The 17,386-nt window shown below is 43.8% G+C and overlaps 1 protein-coding gene across 1 annotated transcript in view; it reads right to left on the minus strand.

The window, feature by feature from the left end:
- Window positions 1-17,386, minus strand: part of PPP2R5A (protein phosphatase 2 regulatory subunit B'alpha) — a 92,143-nt gene that overhangs the window by 18,003 nt on the left and 56,754 nt on the right. The window contains exons 4-7 of the mRNA XM_038397139.2: window positions 14,270-14,362; window positions 11,815-11,945; window positions 10,398-10,457; window positions 8,911-9,019 (exon numbers count right to left, since the gene is read on the minus strand). Of these exons, the coding sequence (XP_038253067.1) occupies window positions 8,911-9,019; window positions 10,398-10,457; window positions 11,815-11,945; window positions 14,270-14,362 (393 nt within the window). The remainder of the gene's footprint in view (window positions 1-8,910; window positions 9,020-10,397; window positions 10,458-11,814; window positions 11,946-14,269; window positions 14,363-17,386) is intronic.

Raw genomic sequence — 17,386 nt, forward strand, 5'->3', positions numbered from 1 at the left:
GTGAAGACCAATGCAAAGAACTCATTTAGTTTCTCCACAATGGCCTTATAGTCCTTGAGTGCTCTTTTAGCAGCCCCAGTGGTTGTTAGGCAGGCTTCCTGCTTCTGATGTACTTTTAAAAAAAAAAAAAAAAAGTATCAAATAACTACAACCTATACTCGATAGAGACTCCATCCTGAAAGCAATCTTACCTGAACCCTCTTTTCTGGCCTTCAAACAACCTCCACCCCTCTCCAAGCTCATCATCAGAAGCAAGCTCCCCACAGACTAGGACACAACAATGCAAAGCAACACCAGACCCTGCCAGAACAGATGCAAAACCTGAAGACCTATCTCCACTGCTGCAATGATCAAACCCTCTACAACACACCTTTCAAGATCGATGGGTACTATACATGTCTATCATAATGTGGTGTACCTCATCCAGTGCACTAAATTCCCCAACAACAACTACGTGGGTGAAACCAGACAATCACTATGCACTTGAATGAACTCACACGAGAAAACAACAAAAGACAGACAAAAACACCACATCACCTGTGGGTGAACACTTTTCACAAAGCAAACACGCTATATCTGACCTATCAGTCCTCATGAGGAAACCTGCACAATACTTTCAAAAGATGAGCCTGGGAACTTAACTAAAAAAAATCATGGACTGATTAGAGAGACTGGATTTTTGCCTTATTACAACAATCTGTAACCCTCCAACTCCCCCCCCACCCCAGCTACCTTCTCCTCCTCCCCACCTTTTCTTCACCCCCCCCACCCCAACCTGTGACTGGAGAGGTGTTAACAGACCACTCCACCTTAACACATATTTCAAGGTATTGTTCAACTACTTATGCTAAACAAACAATCTGTTCCACCTTGTATTTAGTCGTGACACTGAGTCCATTTCCCAGACCTGGAGAAGAGCTCTGTGTAAACTTGAAAGCTCACCCACTTTTTTTCTCTACAACACTGCATTCAAGGTATAGAAGCTAACACATTCAAACAACTAATTCTGTTGTGTGTTGATACCATGCAATAACCAGGTAACTATGACAAAGGCATTTTAGTGTTTGCAATCCCAGATTTGACTAAAACGATTAGAGACAGTTCCCTCTGAGTATCTTAATTGTGCATTTCCACAGGTAATATGTTTGGATTTCTTTTAAGTGTAACCTTAATTCTGAATTTCCTGGATTTGTAATGCTCGATTTTGGGATAATTACAACATCTCTAATGTTGTTTTTTACCCTTAAATTGTTGATACATACTCTCAACATTACCTCCATTTTAACATAGTTTTTGTCTGGAAATTTCTTTAGTTTTTTTTAAATTAAATGTCATATATGAACACTAAACAAGAAGCCCAATTAGAATATTGCCACGTGAGATTTCCAATTATTTGAAGATACACAGCTTCAACCTTAAACTATGTTTTTAAATTTTAATTTGTAAGGGCATATTCACCAGTGCAACGTAAGTAGGGCCTTACCAAATTCACAATCTATTTTGGTCAATTTAATGGCATAGGATTTTAAAAATCTTAAATTTCATGATTTCAGCTATTTAAATCTGAAATTTCAGTGTTGTATTGTAGGGGTCCTGACCCAAAAAGGAGTTGTGGGGGGGTCACAAGGTTATCGTAGGGGGGTTTGCGGTACTGCTACCCTTACTTCTATGCTGCTACTGGCACTGCCTTCAGAGCTGGGTAGCTGGAGAGCGGCGGCTGCTGCTGGTCGGGAGCACAGCTCTTAAGGCAGAGCTGCCGCCAGCAGCAGCACAGAAGTAAGGATGGCATGGTATGGTGTTGCCACCCTTACTTCTGCACTGCTGCCTGCAAAGTAGGACCCCCACTTTGAGAAACACTGGTCTCCCCTGTGAAATCTGTATAGTACAGGGGTCGGCAATTGGCGGCACACGTGCCAAAGGCAGCGCGCGAATCGATTTTTACTGGCACGCTACTGCCAGCCGGGGTCCCACTCAGCTTGCTGCTTGCCTGGGTGAACGGAACCCCACACCGGCAGCAGGCTGAGCAGGGCTGGGACCCCGGCTGGCAGGAGCCTGCAGACGGAACCCTAGACTGGCAGCAGACTGAGCCACTCAGCCTGCTGCCAGTCTAGGGTTCCGTCCACCAGCCCTGCTCAGCCCCTCACAGTCTGGAGTTCTGGTCGCCAGCCCCTTGCCAGCCAGGGTCTTGGCTGCCGGCCTGAGTGAACGGAACCCCCAGGCAGGAAGTGGGCTGAGCAGGGCCAGCGGCCGGGACCACGGCTGGCAGGAGCTGGCGGAACCCCAGATTGGCAGCGGGTGAGCTGCTGCCAGTCTGGGGTTCTGTCCACCACCCTGCTCAGCCCGCTGACAGACTGGGGTTCCAGCCACCGGCCCCTTGCCAGCCGGGGTCCTGGCCTTCGGCCCCACTCAGCCTGCTGCCGGCCCGGGATACCAGCCGCTGGCCCTGCTCACCTCGCTGCTGGTCTGGGGTTCCAGCTGCCCGGCCACTTGCCAGCTGGGATCCTGGCCGCTGGCCCCACTCAGCCCGCTGCCAGTCTGGGGTTCTGTCGGGGGATGTAAATGTGAAACTTTAAATTTATGAAGACTTGGCACGCCACTTCTCAAAGGTTGCCGACCCCTGGTATAGCATAAGGTAAAAGCACACAAAAGACCAGATTTCATGGTCCGTGATGCGTTTTTCATGTCTGTGAATTCGGTAGGCCCCTAAACATAAGGCAGAGTGCATTAGGTAGCTAACCAGGATTTACAACTACTTTGCCAGAACAGTACAAAGCAGCCAAAGTGTAATAGTGAATCTGCCCCTTAATTTGCAAGTGACTTATTGCTTTAGAGGGTTATATTACAAAGACTGGCACTATTTGAAAGGACAGGCAGGAGAGCCCAGTCTGAGTGTCCCAATGTTCCTGTACTTTTAAAAGCTTTGCCTATGCTCCTGCCTCACTTCCCCGGCAGTGCTACTTCAGTGTGCATCACAGCTGAGGCACTAGTACCACAGAGTGTCTTTCAGGCACTGATGTCAAAATAGCTGGCAGTCATGGAACCTTTAAAAAGTAGGGATATTTTGGCACAGTAGTCTACTAACTTGACGTGTCCAGTCCCCCTGCTTACAACCAACGGAACTGTTGCATGCCAATCAGCTATTGAGGAATGGTGATTGGTTAAATTACCTCTGATGCCACAATGACCCAATTAAAGAGTTACCTCAGCTGTTGAGCTGACCCTACCTGTAGCCTGTATAACAAATTTGAATCAAATTGTTTAACAAATTATTAACAATTTAGCTTAATTACAACCTAAGGTCGTCAGATATAGTCTAAGCCCAAGATTTCAGGAAATTAAATACACAGGAAATTTGAAGTTCCTATTATGTTCATATCATTCAGGACAAAGGAAAGACTAACAGATACTAGCTTAAAGGAGCCAGTTTTTAAATAGCCATAAAACTAATCATCAGATTTATTTGTAAATTCACAAAGTTTGGGGAAGATACGCTGTATTTTTCAAATATAGGAAAGAGGTTGAATCCCTGCAAAAAAGAACTCAACCTTAACTATGGAATTGAAACTGGCACTCCATAATTAACCTTAGAGTTACATAATTTGTAACAGATCCAAAAAGCTATTATTATATATCACTGCTTTAATATATTTTTTAAATGTACAATATTTACTAGGCAGAGTAGAGCAGCTTTATCTGAACTGCTTAAGCCCATACAAAAACCGGTTACTCACCTTCTTGTAACTGTTGTTCTTTGAGACGTATTGATCATGTCCATTTCAAACAGGTGTGTGTGCACGCACATGCACAGTTGCCGGAAGATTATTCCCCAGCAGCATCCATGGGGTTGGTCTGGGAGCCCCCTGGAGTCGTGCCTTCATGGCGCCCAATAAATTGCTCTGCAGATCCGCCACCCCCTCAGTTCCTTCTTGACAGCTACTCCAACAGAGGGGTAGGAGGGTGGGTATTGGAATGGACATGAACACCACATCTCAAAGAACAACAATTACGAGAAGGTGAGTAACCGTTTTTTCTTCTTCGCGTGCTTGTTCACATCAATTCCAATCAGATGACTCGTAAGCCCAAGTTCAGGAGGTGGGGTTGGAATTGTCCACTGACTGGAGCACTGCTCGTCTGAAGGCCGCATCGTCTCTGGCCTGCTACGTAATCGCATAGTGCATGGTGAAATTATGAACAGAGGACCACATTGCCACTCTGCAGATTTCCTTAGTGGGAACCTGAGCCAAGAACACCGTTGATGAAGCCTGCACCCTGGTGGAGCGAGCAGTGATTGGAGGTGCAGGAACCCCCGCCATGATGTAGCACTCACAAATGCAGGACGTGATCCATGACAAAATGTGTTGCAACGACACAGGCAGACCTTTCATTTTGTCCATCACTGTCACGAATAACTGGACCAATTTTCTGAACAGCGTTGTTCTCTCAGTGTAAAAGGCTAGTGGCCTGCGGACATCTAGCGAGTGAAGTCTCTGCTCCCTGCTGCTGGAATGCGGCTTAGGGTAGAATACCAGGAGAAAGATGTCCTGGTTAATGTGAAACTGAGATACAACCTTCGGTAGGAAAGCAGGATGAGGTCTGAGCTGAACTGTTTGGGGCTCAGACTACGGTGTAAGGGGGCTCTGATGTTAGGGTCTTAAGTTCAGACAACTCCTGCCCGAGGTTATCGCTACCAGGAACGCAATCTTGTAAGAGAGGTAGAGCAGGAAGCACGATGCCAAGGGTTCAAAGGGCGGTCCCATGAGTCTAGAAAAGACCAAATTGAGGTCCTAAGCCAGGACAGGCTTCTGGGCTTGAGGGTATAGCCTGTTGAGACCTTTTAGAAACCGGCTGACCATCGGGCTAGCAAAGAGAGTGGCCATCCGTGTCTGAGTGGAAGGCCGAGATGGCAACCAAGTGAACCCTTATTGACGACATTGAGAACCCCTGCTGCTTCAGATGGAGGAGGTAGTCCAGAATAAGTGGCACTGAGGCTAGCATTGGGAACGAATGGTGCTGTGCTGACCAGATTGAAAATCTCTTCCACCTGACAATGTAGATAGCTCTTGTAGAGGGTTTCTTGCTGCCAAGGATGACTTGTCTAACCTGGTCTGAACAGGAAACCTCAACCAGGTTCAACCATGGAGCTTCTGCGCCGTGAGGTGCAGCGACCCAAGGTTCATATGTTGGAGACGACCGGAATCTTCTGTCAGAAGGTCCAGGAAGAGTGGCAGGGTCACTGGAGCTTCCACAGACACATCTATGAGAGATGTGTACCAGTGCTGGCGGGCCAGGTTGGAGCTATCAATATGACCTGAGCTCATTCCCTCCGGATCTTGAGGAGTACCTTGTGAATGAGCAGTATGGGTGGAAAGGCATATATGAGACAACCTCCCTATGGGAGGAGGAACGCATCCGTACTTGATCCCGGGCTGTGATTTTGGAAGGAGCAGAACTGCTAGCACTTCCTGTTGTGTTGCATGGCGAATAGATCTATCTGGAAAAATCCCCACCTCTGGAAGACTGAATTCGTGACATCTGGGCGAAGGGACCACTTGTGGCCGTGAAAGGACCTGCTGAGGTGGTCTGCCAGCTCATTCTGTACCCCGGGGAGATACAACGCTTGTAGGTGTATTGAATGTTCTACACAAGTTCCACAGCATGAGGGCTTCCTGGCACAGGGGAGAAGAGCGTGAACCCCCTTTGTTGATATAGAACATTGTGTTGTCCATCATAACTGATACACATTGTCCTGTTAAGTATGCCCGGAAGGTCTGGCATGCCAAGCACGCTGCTCTCAGCTCTCCGACATTGATGTGGAGAGCCAGATCTGCCTGAGACCCTGAGTCCTGCCGTCTCCTCGATGTGCTCCCCAGCCCAAGTCTGATGCGTCCGTCACTAGCAAAAGAGATGGCTGTGGACTGGTGAAGGGGACCCCTGAGCACACCTCCTGAGGGTCGAGCCACCACAGAAGGGAATCGAGGACTGCGCAAGGCAGGGTCACGATCCTGTCCAACCTGTCCCAGGCTGGTCGATACACAGATGCTAACCGCTGAGGAGGCTGCGGATGGAAGCGTCTCCACTGAGTTGATGGCATATAGAGGCCCAGAGACCTGAGGGTGGCTCTGGAGTCCTTCAGGTTGGTTAGCCTCTTGTCCATTTTCTCCGAAAAAAGTCTCACCCTCAAAAGGCAGGTCTTGTATGGTCTGCTGGACCTCATAGGGGAGACCAGAAACCTGGAGTCATGAGCCCCTTCTCATGGCTACTCCTGTGGCCATAATCCTAGCGGCAGCATCTGCCCCGTCAAGTGCGGCCTGCAGGGACGCCCTGGAAATCAGTCTCCCCTCCTTGACCAAAGCTGAAAATTCAGCACAGGAGTCAGAAGAGAGCAACTCCGTGAATTTGGCCGTCACCGAGCAGGTATTGTAGGACTACCTGCTGCCAATGGCCTGCTGATTAGACAGTCGGAGCTGTAGTCCCCCAGTTGAGTACACCTTTCACCCGAATAGGTTTAGTTTTTTAGTGTCCCTATTCTTGGGGGAAGGGCCCTGAAAGCCTTGCCTCTACCACTGGTTAGCAGCGTCCACCACCAGAGAGTCAGGCTGGGGGTGGGAATATAAGTGTTAATAACCCTTGGAGAGCACAAAGTACCAGCATTCGTTATGCTTGGCGGTGGGTTGCAGCGAGGCTGGGGTCTACCACAGGGTATTAGTCATGTCCATAATTGTCTTTCTAAACAGTAAGGCGATATGGGAAGGGCCAGAGGGTCTGCATCATCTACCACTTCCTCCACCTTAAATGGCCAGATCCTGGGCGACCCGGCGCAGCGACTGCTGCAACACCCTGGAGTTGTCCAGAGCTGGGGCTACGCAAGTGCCCGCCAGTGCCTCATCTGGTGAAGACGAGGAGGCTGCCACCAAAGGAGGTGGTTGCTCTCTTCCGTTCCCACCCGAGGATCTCGTGACCCTGGGGGGACTGTGGTTGGTGAGCATGGGTATTGGTCCCGACGTTGGATCTCATGCCAGTACAGACGTCTGGTGTAGCATCTGTGCCGGGGTCTTCATCAACGCTGTCACAGCCAATGTCAATGTCTGTATCAGTGCTGTCGTTGGTGCCAAAGGCACAGCCAGCACCATAGCAGCAGTCTGAGGCACTGATGCCTCTGGTGCCGATGTTGGTGACAGTGCCGTGGTCAACAGCATTGATACCGGAGGGAACGGCTCAGTAGCTGGTCGTGGCGGAACAAATGTTGCGGATGCCACTGATGCAGTTCTCGAGCAGGATCCTTGGCTCCGACACTGGCCTTGATGGAAAGCCCATGGAGTACAATAGGGCCACTGAGCCGGGTTCTGTCATTGTGAGGGCCACTGCATCGGGCGAGACCCTCTCTGACGCCTTGAGCTGGACCTTCTGCTCCTGCTATAGTCAGCGCGGTACTTGTCCAACTCTGATGATTCAGAATAGGAGGACCAAGGCGGTGCTGCACCTCTCGACATAAAGCATCAGGAGCCTGGAGAGCGACTGTGCTCCCTGGATGGAGGCGCTGGCGTCGAGGGGTGCCGAAGTGATGGGGATCAGTGTGACATCGCCAGCTTTCCCTTCGACTGAACGGGGTGCCGGGATGGAGCCTGCGGTGACGGCGCATCCTCCTGCTTTGGGGGTGAGAACAGCACCGTGAGTCTCAGCAGGTCCTGTGCTGCCACAAAAGCCTTTGGGGTGGACGGGAGCAGCAGGTGCTCTGAGGGGTTCAGTGAGCGTGATGGGCCTGTACTCCTCATGTGGGCAGGAGTCAATGTAGCCCCACTCTGAGCCTCAGCCCGTCTGAGGTGCCACTGACGGGTGGTCCTTGGATCTTGCAGAGGAGGATCAGCCTCTTTGTCATCTTCTATGCCGGCGATTGGGACTGGTGCCAAAGGCTGGAGTGTCCCTGGGAGGCTCCATGATAGTGCCGAGCCTCCTTGGCAATGTCTTTCTTCGATGCTAGCTCTCTCAAAGACAGCACTGGAGCGCTCCACGCCAAAGACAATGTACTGGGAGCGGGATCCTTGACGCCTGGGTCCGACTGAGTTTAGAGATCTGCCTCCATGGGGAGGCTTTTAAGCTGCTGCTCGTCCTCTTTAAGAGTTCTCAGTTGGAATTCACAACAGATCTTGCAGTGATCTTTTTGGTGACCCTCGCCCAGACACTGTAAACAGGAGGTGTGGGATCACTTTTAGGTATGCGTTTTGCGCAGTCTTGGCTAGTCTTGAAGCCCGGGGATCGTGGCAGGCCCCGGTGCCAAATAAGGGGAGAAGAAAAAAGAGGGGGGGAACCCCGCATAACTGAAACTTGTAAGTGAACTAACTATGCTATACTAACCAACTAGAACTAACTATCTACAGCAAAAACTTAAAGTACTGCTCAGCTGCTTGCCGGAGCAAGGGGCAGTTCCAGCTACTGTCACTGGCGGTAAGAAGGAGCGGGGGGGGGGGGAAGGGGGAAATCGGCACGGCCCTTTATTGGGCGCCATGAAGGCACGACTCCAGGGATAACCCAGGCTGATGCCATGGATGCTGCCAGGGGAAAAAAAAAACAAAAACTTCCAGCTACTGATCATGTGCATGCGCACGCACCTGCTTGGAATTGACATGAACAAGCACTCAAAGAAGAAAAAAAGTATGCTTCTCAAAGAAAAACATTCAAGATTCCTCTATTCTTTTGTAAACAGTATTTGTTACATGAAGATTACAATACAAAAAAGTACCAAGCTTAAATAATGTCTGAGTTGTGATAAACCAGTAAAAACCAAAAAGTTTTCAAATGCAGGCTATGACTTCTCAATTTCTTTTTCCCAAGTATGGTAAACATTTTAAGGTTTATTTATACTTTATATTAATAAAAATATATTCTGTTCCATTAATTTTTCAAAAAACCTACCTGTGCATGAAACAAAGCTAATCCCTTAGCAGTATGCATAGGAATCAACACCTTCATAAGGAACTGTTTGTGTTCTGCTTTCAATGGCAGTGCAAAACCATTAATAATGCTGAAAAACATGAATAAGCACAGTTATTTCATCTTAAAAAAAAATGGGGGAAACTGACTTTTTCTCTTGGTAGATTGAGAACTACAGTACTCAAAGCTATTTTTTATATGTATTTTACAAAATGTGCCTATTACTTTAGGGACTGGGAAGTGGTCAGGAAGCCCATCATCAGCTATTATCAATAGGTATAAGGCCATACCTCAGTTATCCATGTCCGTAGCAGACAAGTTCAGTTTTTTTGTGTTCTCTGGTGATAATCTAGACTCAAATTTCTAAGATTTTTCCATCTTTAAATCACTGCGGAGCTTAGCAAGGCACATTAAGCATAGAGCTTAGTGAGGTTGACACACTGTCCACCCACAATAATTAAAAGGTGACCTTGAAAGAGAAGAGATAGACTTGTGTCCTATTTTACTACTTTGACATATAAGTAAGACCTGAAAGTTTATTTGTTTGAGTGGCTTTTTTTTTTAAATGGGGGCTAGGAAGGAGGTAGTAGTTTGCTTTTTACTTTACAAATTCAGGTCCTGCTTCTTAAGGGTAGGCACCATTGCCATGTGTACACCAGTGAAGTTTACCAAAAAATCCTCAATGACTCAGCTAATCCTGTATATGGGAGCCCTGCTGTAGACATGCTCTTGCAGGAAGAATCAGTGTTTTAGTTAAACCTGCTAAAAGGCAAGTCTATTTGAAGCAGTAATAAAAATGGTTCTGATCATTGAATCTCTGTCTCCCTCCAGCTCTCATTAACTTTAACAAGTATTCAGCTGAACCAGTGGGAATTTTTTTGGTAAATTTCACCAATAGAATAGATCTATGTTAACTGTGGAGTACCATCACAAAAATCTCAGAGTGGGAAAGATGAGCAACTGTGAGGGGAAAGGATATTCAGTCAGACTATTTTAACACCTACAAAGCTTTAATGACTAACATGGTAGAGAAGGAAAAACCTGTTAAAGATTTAATATCTTCAATTTAGATGCAAGAGCTAACAATATTCTCCTCTGAGATACACAATTAGTCTCTTAGCAAAGCCAAGATTGAGAAATGTCAATATTTTTTAAGATAAAGCAAGGGAAAACAAAGCCCTTAAGGAAAAAACTACCTTTCATGCTTTTCATGCATCATGCCAAAGACAAAAAGAGAAGCCCAATTTAAAAAGAAATCTTTTGCAGATCATCTCTAAGATTTACACAGAGAAAGTGGCCTTTTCTAATTCTACATTTGCATAGCAACATGGAAATATAAAAACAACAATGACCTCAGTTCATCACTATAAGCATCAGAACAATTCTTTCATCCCACCCACAAAATAATTGGATAGGAACACAAAAAATACAGTTGAACTGTTCATTTTACATTATCGAACCAAACTTACCTTCCCAATATCTCAAGTAGTTCAGCAACACCATTAAAGTGTTCTGTTTCATATATAAACCTGTTAAAAATAAGATGTAATAGCAATAAATACACTAATAAAATGAAACTAAGAGGGGAAAACTAATTTCTAAATGGGAAACTCCTTCTCAAATGTAACCCCTCAGACAGAGACAAACACCTACAAGATCTCTATCATGCATTCCTACAACTACAATACCCACCTGCTGAAGTGAAGAAACAGATTGACAGAGCCAGAAGAGTACCCAGAAGTCACCTACTACAGGACAGGCCCAACAAAGAAAACAACAGAACGCCACTAGCCATCACCTTCAGCCCCCAACTAAAACCTCTCCAACGCATCATCAAGGATCTACAACCTATCCTGAAGGACGAGCCATCGCTCTCTCAGATCTTGGGAGACAGACCAGTCCTTGCTTACAGACAGCCCCCCAATCTGAAGCAAATACTCACCAGCAACCACACACCACACAACAGAACCACTAACCCAGGAACCTATCCTTGCAACAAAGCCCGTTGCCAACTCTGTCCACATATCTATTCAGGGGATACCATCATAGGGCCTAATCACATCAGCCACACTATCAGAGGCTCGTTCACCTGCGCATCTACCAATGTGATATATGCCATCATGTGCCAGCAATGCCCCTCTGCCATGTACATTGGCCAAACTGGACAGTCTCTACGTAAAAGAATGAATGGACACAAATCAGACGTCAAGAATTATAACATTCAAAACCAGTTGGAGAACACTTCAATCTCTCTGGTCACTCGATCACAGACCTAAGAGTGGCTATACTTCAACAAAAAAGCTTCAAAAACAGACTCCAACGAGAGACTGCTGAATTGGAATTAATTTGCAAACTGGATACAATTAACTTAGGCTTGAATAGAGACTGGGAATGGATGAGTCATTACACAAAGTAAAACTATTTCCCCATGGTATTTCTCCCTCCCACCCCACCCCCCACTGTTCCTCTGATATTCTTGTTAACTGCTGGAATTAGCCTACCTGCTTGTCACCATGAAAGGTTTTCCTCCTTCCCCCCCCCCCCCCCCCCCCCCCCCCCGCTGTTGGTGATGGCTTATCTTAAGTGATCACGCTCCTTACAGTGTGTATGATAAACCCATTGTTTCATGTTCTCTGTGTGTGTGTATATAAATCTCTCCTCTGTTTTTTCCACCAAATGCATCCGATGAAGTGAGCTGTAGCTCACGAAAGCTTATGCTCTAATAAATTTGTTAGTCTCTAAGGTGCCACAATTACTCCTTTTCTTTTTGCGAATACAGACTAACACGGCTGCTACTCTGAAACCTGTCATTAAAAAGGAGACTCTCTAACTTAAAGGAAAATATTTATCAACTAGGCTATATAAAGAACTAAATCTATAATGTACCTGAGGAAAATATTGTTGATTTGTTTTCTGATGAATGCCCTTAATCCAAGGAATTTTCCATAAATTCGATGAAGGACTGTCTTTAGGAAATCACGCTCTCGTGGGTCTTCACTATCAAAAAGCTCCAACAGCTTTAAAAAAAAAAAAAAAAGATTACTTTTTAAAAAGAATTAAACTGTCATTTTGTTAATTCTAATTCACAAATCATTGAAGTATTAGATGCAAACAATATTGTTACTTACAATTCTGTTCAAATATTAAATAAATTAATATAACTTCTTAACTTAGATGCTTTATTTTACTGTCCCATAACATTTAATCTTCTAAAAATTACATCCAAACCCAATAGGAAGCTTCTTATACAATGCCCTTCAGTTAAGTCATTTAAACTGGGATGAATGTCCTTACATTAAACATTTTGATTATAGTTTTATTTAATAACTCAACATTTAAAAAGCGCTGCACTTTATAGCTTCAAAAATTTGTAAACAATTCTCACAAATGACGGTGAGGTATTTATTTAAGGCCCCTATCCTCAAAGACATACACATCCTTAAATAGGCACAGGTAGCCTACTGATTTCAACAAAACTCGTGTTTAAAGTTAAGCACATATATAAGTCTTTGCAGGATCAGGGCCTATTAAAATGAAAAAATAATAAGCATTACGTACATTTTCGCAGGAGAAAGGAAAGAGTGAGGTTCTGACAGAATTATGGTGCTTTTATAAAGAAAGCTGTAGAACAAAAAAAATCTCATAGTCATCACAACTATGAGTACTTTCTGTCTGGATCTGATATCAGTAGGTAACAGAAAATATATCTGCTCTAAATAAACTTCTCATTTCAAAACAAATATGATGCATTACACATTTTATATACTTTTTTGCTTATACTAACTGGTTTCTTGTTCATAACTTGTCAAGATTCATAATCCCTGTGAGATGTAAGTACAGATAATATTTAGAGAATAACGTATTTATATCGAAAGTATGCTTTAGGGACTCTGAGTAAACATTAGTCACACGGGGATTACATACATCTCAGTGCTGGCCCACTCAAGAAAGAGAGTTGTCACCCTGCCTTGGTTAGCCAGTGATGGAATGAAAGGCTCAACTGTCTAGCCTTGCTCCATTCCAAGACTTTCAATGGAAAACCATCAGAGACAACTGCAAGTAATCAAAACCACTTGGAGGTAAAAAAGGAACATTACAACAAAACAGAGAATCACCCTGCCTATGAATAAAGACAAAAGACTGTTTCAGCATAACACAGTGAGGAAAAAGAAAAGGAGTACTTGTGGGACCTCAGAGACTAACAAATTTATTTGAGCATAAGCTTTTGTGAGCTACAGCTCACTTCATCGGATATATGCAGTGGAAAATAGCACTGAGGATAGCAGTGAGGAAAGGCACTTTGGATCCTTTTATTGAGGAGACATCCTGAGGAGCAGGGGTGTTCTCATGAAAAACTGGATCCTAGTTCCTGTGAAGGCAGCCAGCTCTGCAACAGACTCAACTTTGGGAGGAAAACCTATTTTTAGATAAAATATAAAGTTGACCCAGGTTTGAGTTTTATTATTTTGTTATGTACTGTAACTATTTGTTTCCATCTCTGCTTCTTGTTTATAGCATAATCTCTCTCCTTTCTTAAATAAATCTTCTGTTTTATTACAAGTGCTGTGTGTTATACAGGAGGGGTGCTTTAAGGTAAAACTGGTAAACTTGGGGTACTTTTGAGGCAGAGGACCTGGGATTTCTGTGAATAACTGGTGTCAGGGGCTGGATATCACAACAGAATATTTCAAAAGGTATTGGGGACTGGGATGCATCTATTGTTAATATGCAAGGCAAATACAAGGCTGGCAGAGCCCAGAAGAGAGTGCTTGAGTGGCTGAAAGGCTGGTAGTGTTAGGGAGCTAACAACCAGCTAGGCACAGGCAAGTCTCCCTCATGCTGGATGCTGGGGTAACAAGACGACTCACAGTCCTGGGTGCCCTGAGAACCATCACAAAAATATTAGCTTATGTAGTGAAAGTCACAAAGCCATTACAATAGAACAGCACTGAGGATTATCTATTTCATGGGAAAACATTAAAGTACAGTATAGATCACTAAGAAACTTGAATTTGTTCCACAAATTGAAACTACTGTAAGTTAAGAAAAAATAACTGCAACAGAACTCAGTATTATCCCTATGTTTTATATGTTTCTAAATTCCCAGATTACATGTAGTCTATGTAGTTGTTCCTCTGCTAATATAATAGTTGGCAAACAGAGGATTCTCATGTTACAATACAAAGAATTACATTTCAATGAAGCTGGTTATTTTATGACCTACTCAAGTAAAATTATGCTGTATTATTTAGATATTCAGCTGTGCAATACAAACCAACACCACAACATCCCTTTTAGTTAAGAGTTAATTGACTATTAAACATAAAAACGTTACACTCACCTGCTGTACAAATTTCTGATCAATGTATCGCTTTGCAATACTAGGCTGGAAATCTGGGCTCTCCAAAAATCTCAGGAAAAATTCATACACCAACTACAACAAACATTAAAATGAAAACTTTGAAGAAGTTACCACTACTCTTTACTAAAGTAGTAAAAGGTTCAAAGTACCAAATATATTCTTATTTCTAGTTATTTTAAATGTGAAAATAGGATATTGAACATATTTTAGCATCAGAAGGGTACAGTTAAAAAACCTGTATAACTTAGAGGCGAGGACTCAAATATGAATACAAACAGACCTGTGTGCATGATTAGAAAATTCCCTTTTAAAAAAAATACATATTAAAGAAAGTTTGCTTTCCAGAGATAGATATAAACTATAATTTTTAAAAATTAATCTGTATTTTAAAAAACTGGACAAATGCACTAAAGTTTAATCTTTACTATGTATTCGGCTTCTGTATACTTGATACTCCAACCCAAACAGCAGAGTCTTGTTGCAGACTTTCGACCCAACATGATACAGCATATAGAGAGTTTTACCCCTAAAGTGTTCAGAAGTGCTGATCCCCATCCCATGGGCCTTGGCAGATCCACAGGAGGGAAGGGACTGAGGGGAGCAAAAGACTTATAACAGACCAGAGAGGTATTGAGGGGCCAGAGTTCATGCCTCACCCTTGATAGATCCTGAGAAGCTCAATACAGAAAACGGCATACTTCAAGTCATAGTAGAAGGGGAGGGAAATGCAGGGTGGCAACTACAATCTCTCTCTCCTCTCCCAAACCACTAGATATACAAGAGTGGGGCCTCTTTATGCAGTGCGACCTGGGGGCGGAAATGTGTTTCATAGACGTAAGGTGTGGCACCTGATAGGCCCAAGAAAGGAAATTTGCAGTATTTCTCCCAATATTTCTCCTCTTTTTCCCCCTCTGACAAATCCCTAGATTCTGACAGAAGGAATTTAGCAATAGCCATTTAAGAGGGATTTGAAACTATACACATTACATAAAACAAAATTATATTAAGAGAGAAAACATTGCAAAGTCAAGCATACAAAAGTTAGGAAATGCCAGAATAAAGTTTGCCCATGCAATTCTAATTCTACTCCCCTGTGTATATGCATTATGATACAGTTAATTACATGGTCACATAATATTTTTGCGATGGAGGCACTAGAGCTTCTCAAAGAACCTTACAACAAATTTGTCAACATAGTTAGAAGAATATATTTTTCCTAACATTCTTGTAAACAGCTGAATAATTTTTGCTGAAATTCCCACCCACACTTCACCTTAAAAAAAAAAAAAGCTTCAGGCAGATACCTGGCATGAAAAATTCCAGCCAGAACAGTTCAGGTGTGAAAGTTATATGGTTTTGCAATGGGTAGAAGTAAGTAACCTGAACTATAAGTGTCATTACATGTGCTGCCTATAAAACAAGACTGATGCTAATGGAAGATGCATGGCACACCTTACTGCATGTCTGACTTCTACTAACTGCATCAATGACCATGTGCCTGCTTTATACATTTCCTCAAATACTGCATGCAGTTCTGGAACCAAGGTTACTGCTATTGTTCTCAAGGAATGCACTTTTCAAAGTGGAAAAACTATTTCAGCATTCCAGAATTAGACTTTTAATACACACCAGAGGAGAATCCTGAACACTTGAAGAGAATTTAGGTAGCTCTGCTGGCTCTAAGCAATCTTCAGGTATCTAGGCAGTCTTACCATTTGCTGTTTCTAGGACACAAAGCTGAAACTTTCTAGAATGCTTTCTTTGGAAACCCTTGGAAGAGGATTATACTGCAGAAATTCTAGAGATCTATTGCTTTTGTGCCTTGATGTTTTTTCCTTGGAGACTACTAGTATATTGCAATTGGGCTTTGATGCGAATAACTCCACTGTCAGCAAGTCCCACAGTTTCTTATATTGAGAAGTAGTTATTGGTGTCATCATCAACCTTCTTGATTTAGACCATAACAGTTCAAACTATCTCAGAACTGCTTTTGACTTGTTGCCTATTTTTACAGCTGTGCCACATCTGGGGCAATTGTGTCTTTAATACTGATTTTATTATTTAAAGATTACAGCCTTTTGGATTGTGTGCTAGCAGACTCGTGGTATAAATTACTACACCATTACCTACTGCATTGCTCTGTAGGGAACTGCAAACAGGCACAATAAAATGACAACTTGGAACAGGGTTGCTGTGGCTCACACAGACAAATCTGTGAGGAGACTAGAGAAATTCAGACTTCCTTTTTTTTTCTGCAGAGCCCAGCTATTTGAAAGGTCTGTGGTAGAGAAACTGCAGCTGTGGGCTAGAACTCTGCTATATTGTTGAAGGAAGCCAGTCATAGGTGGGACAGGATGCACTAAGACACAAAGCACAAGAAAACAGATCTTCAGGCTATTCTAAAAGCACCAACAGGTTCCAGTTACTGAAAATCCAATTTATTTGATTCTCCTAGCAATCAGAGCTTCTTCAACTCAAAAGCACTCAGGTTTTAAAGAACAGCAATCCTAAAGCTGCGCTCTCGTTGAGAGGCAGTTTAAGCTGGTGTTAGGGCTCAGTGATGCTGCAGTCCAGCAGTGGACATCTGAACTTAGAAGAAGGGAAAGAAAAAGCCAAACTGCTTCCATGATGGTGGAATGAACAATTCTAACCAAAGAGCAGCATCCAAATCTAATGAATGACCATGTACAGGAAAAATAATAATGAATCCATAATTAAGTTGCCTGGACAAAACCTGTTCATCAGGATGAGTAACTCAGTATAAGGGTGAAGAGGGGACAACAATTTCAAATAGCATCTGTGGAATTCAGACTTCAACTGATTCCTCCTAGACCAATATACAGCACAGAAGGAGAAGTTACTCACCTAGTAACTTGAGATTTTTGACATGTTTTGTCCCTGTGGGTGCATCACCATAGCATGTCTGTGCACTCTCGACTGGAGAATGCAAAGCACTATTTGCAGGCCTATGCAGACCAGCACCTCATGCTTCCAACCTAGGGAATATAAGCAGGCGTGGACCCAACTGTTCAACCACAGCCAAGCGGAAAGGAGGATGGGAAGTGGAGCCCTCTTAGAGACAAAGCATCTCTAAGA

This window comes from Dermochelys coriacea, chromosome 3 (genome assembly GCF_009764565.3).
Source record: "Dermochelys coriacea isolate rDerCor1 chromosome 3, rDerCor1.pri.v4, whole genome shotgun sequence".
NCBI classification, from domain to species: domain Eukaryota; kingdom Metazoa; phylum Chordata; order Testudines; family Dermochelyidae; genus Dermochelys; species Dermochelys coriacea.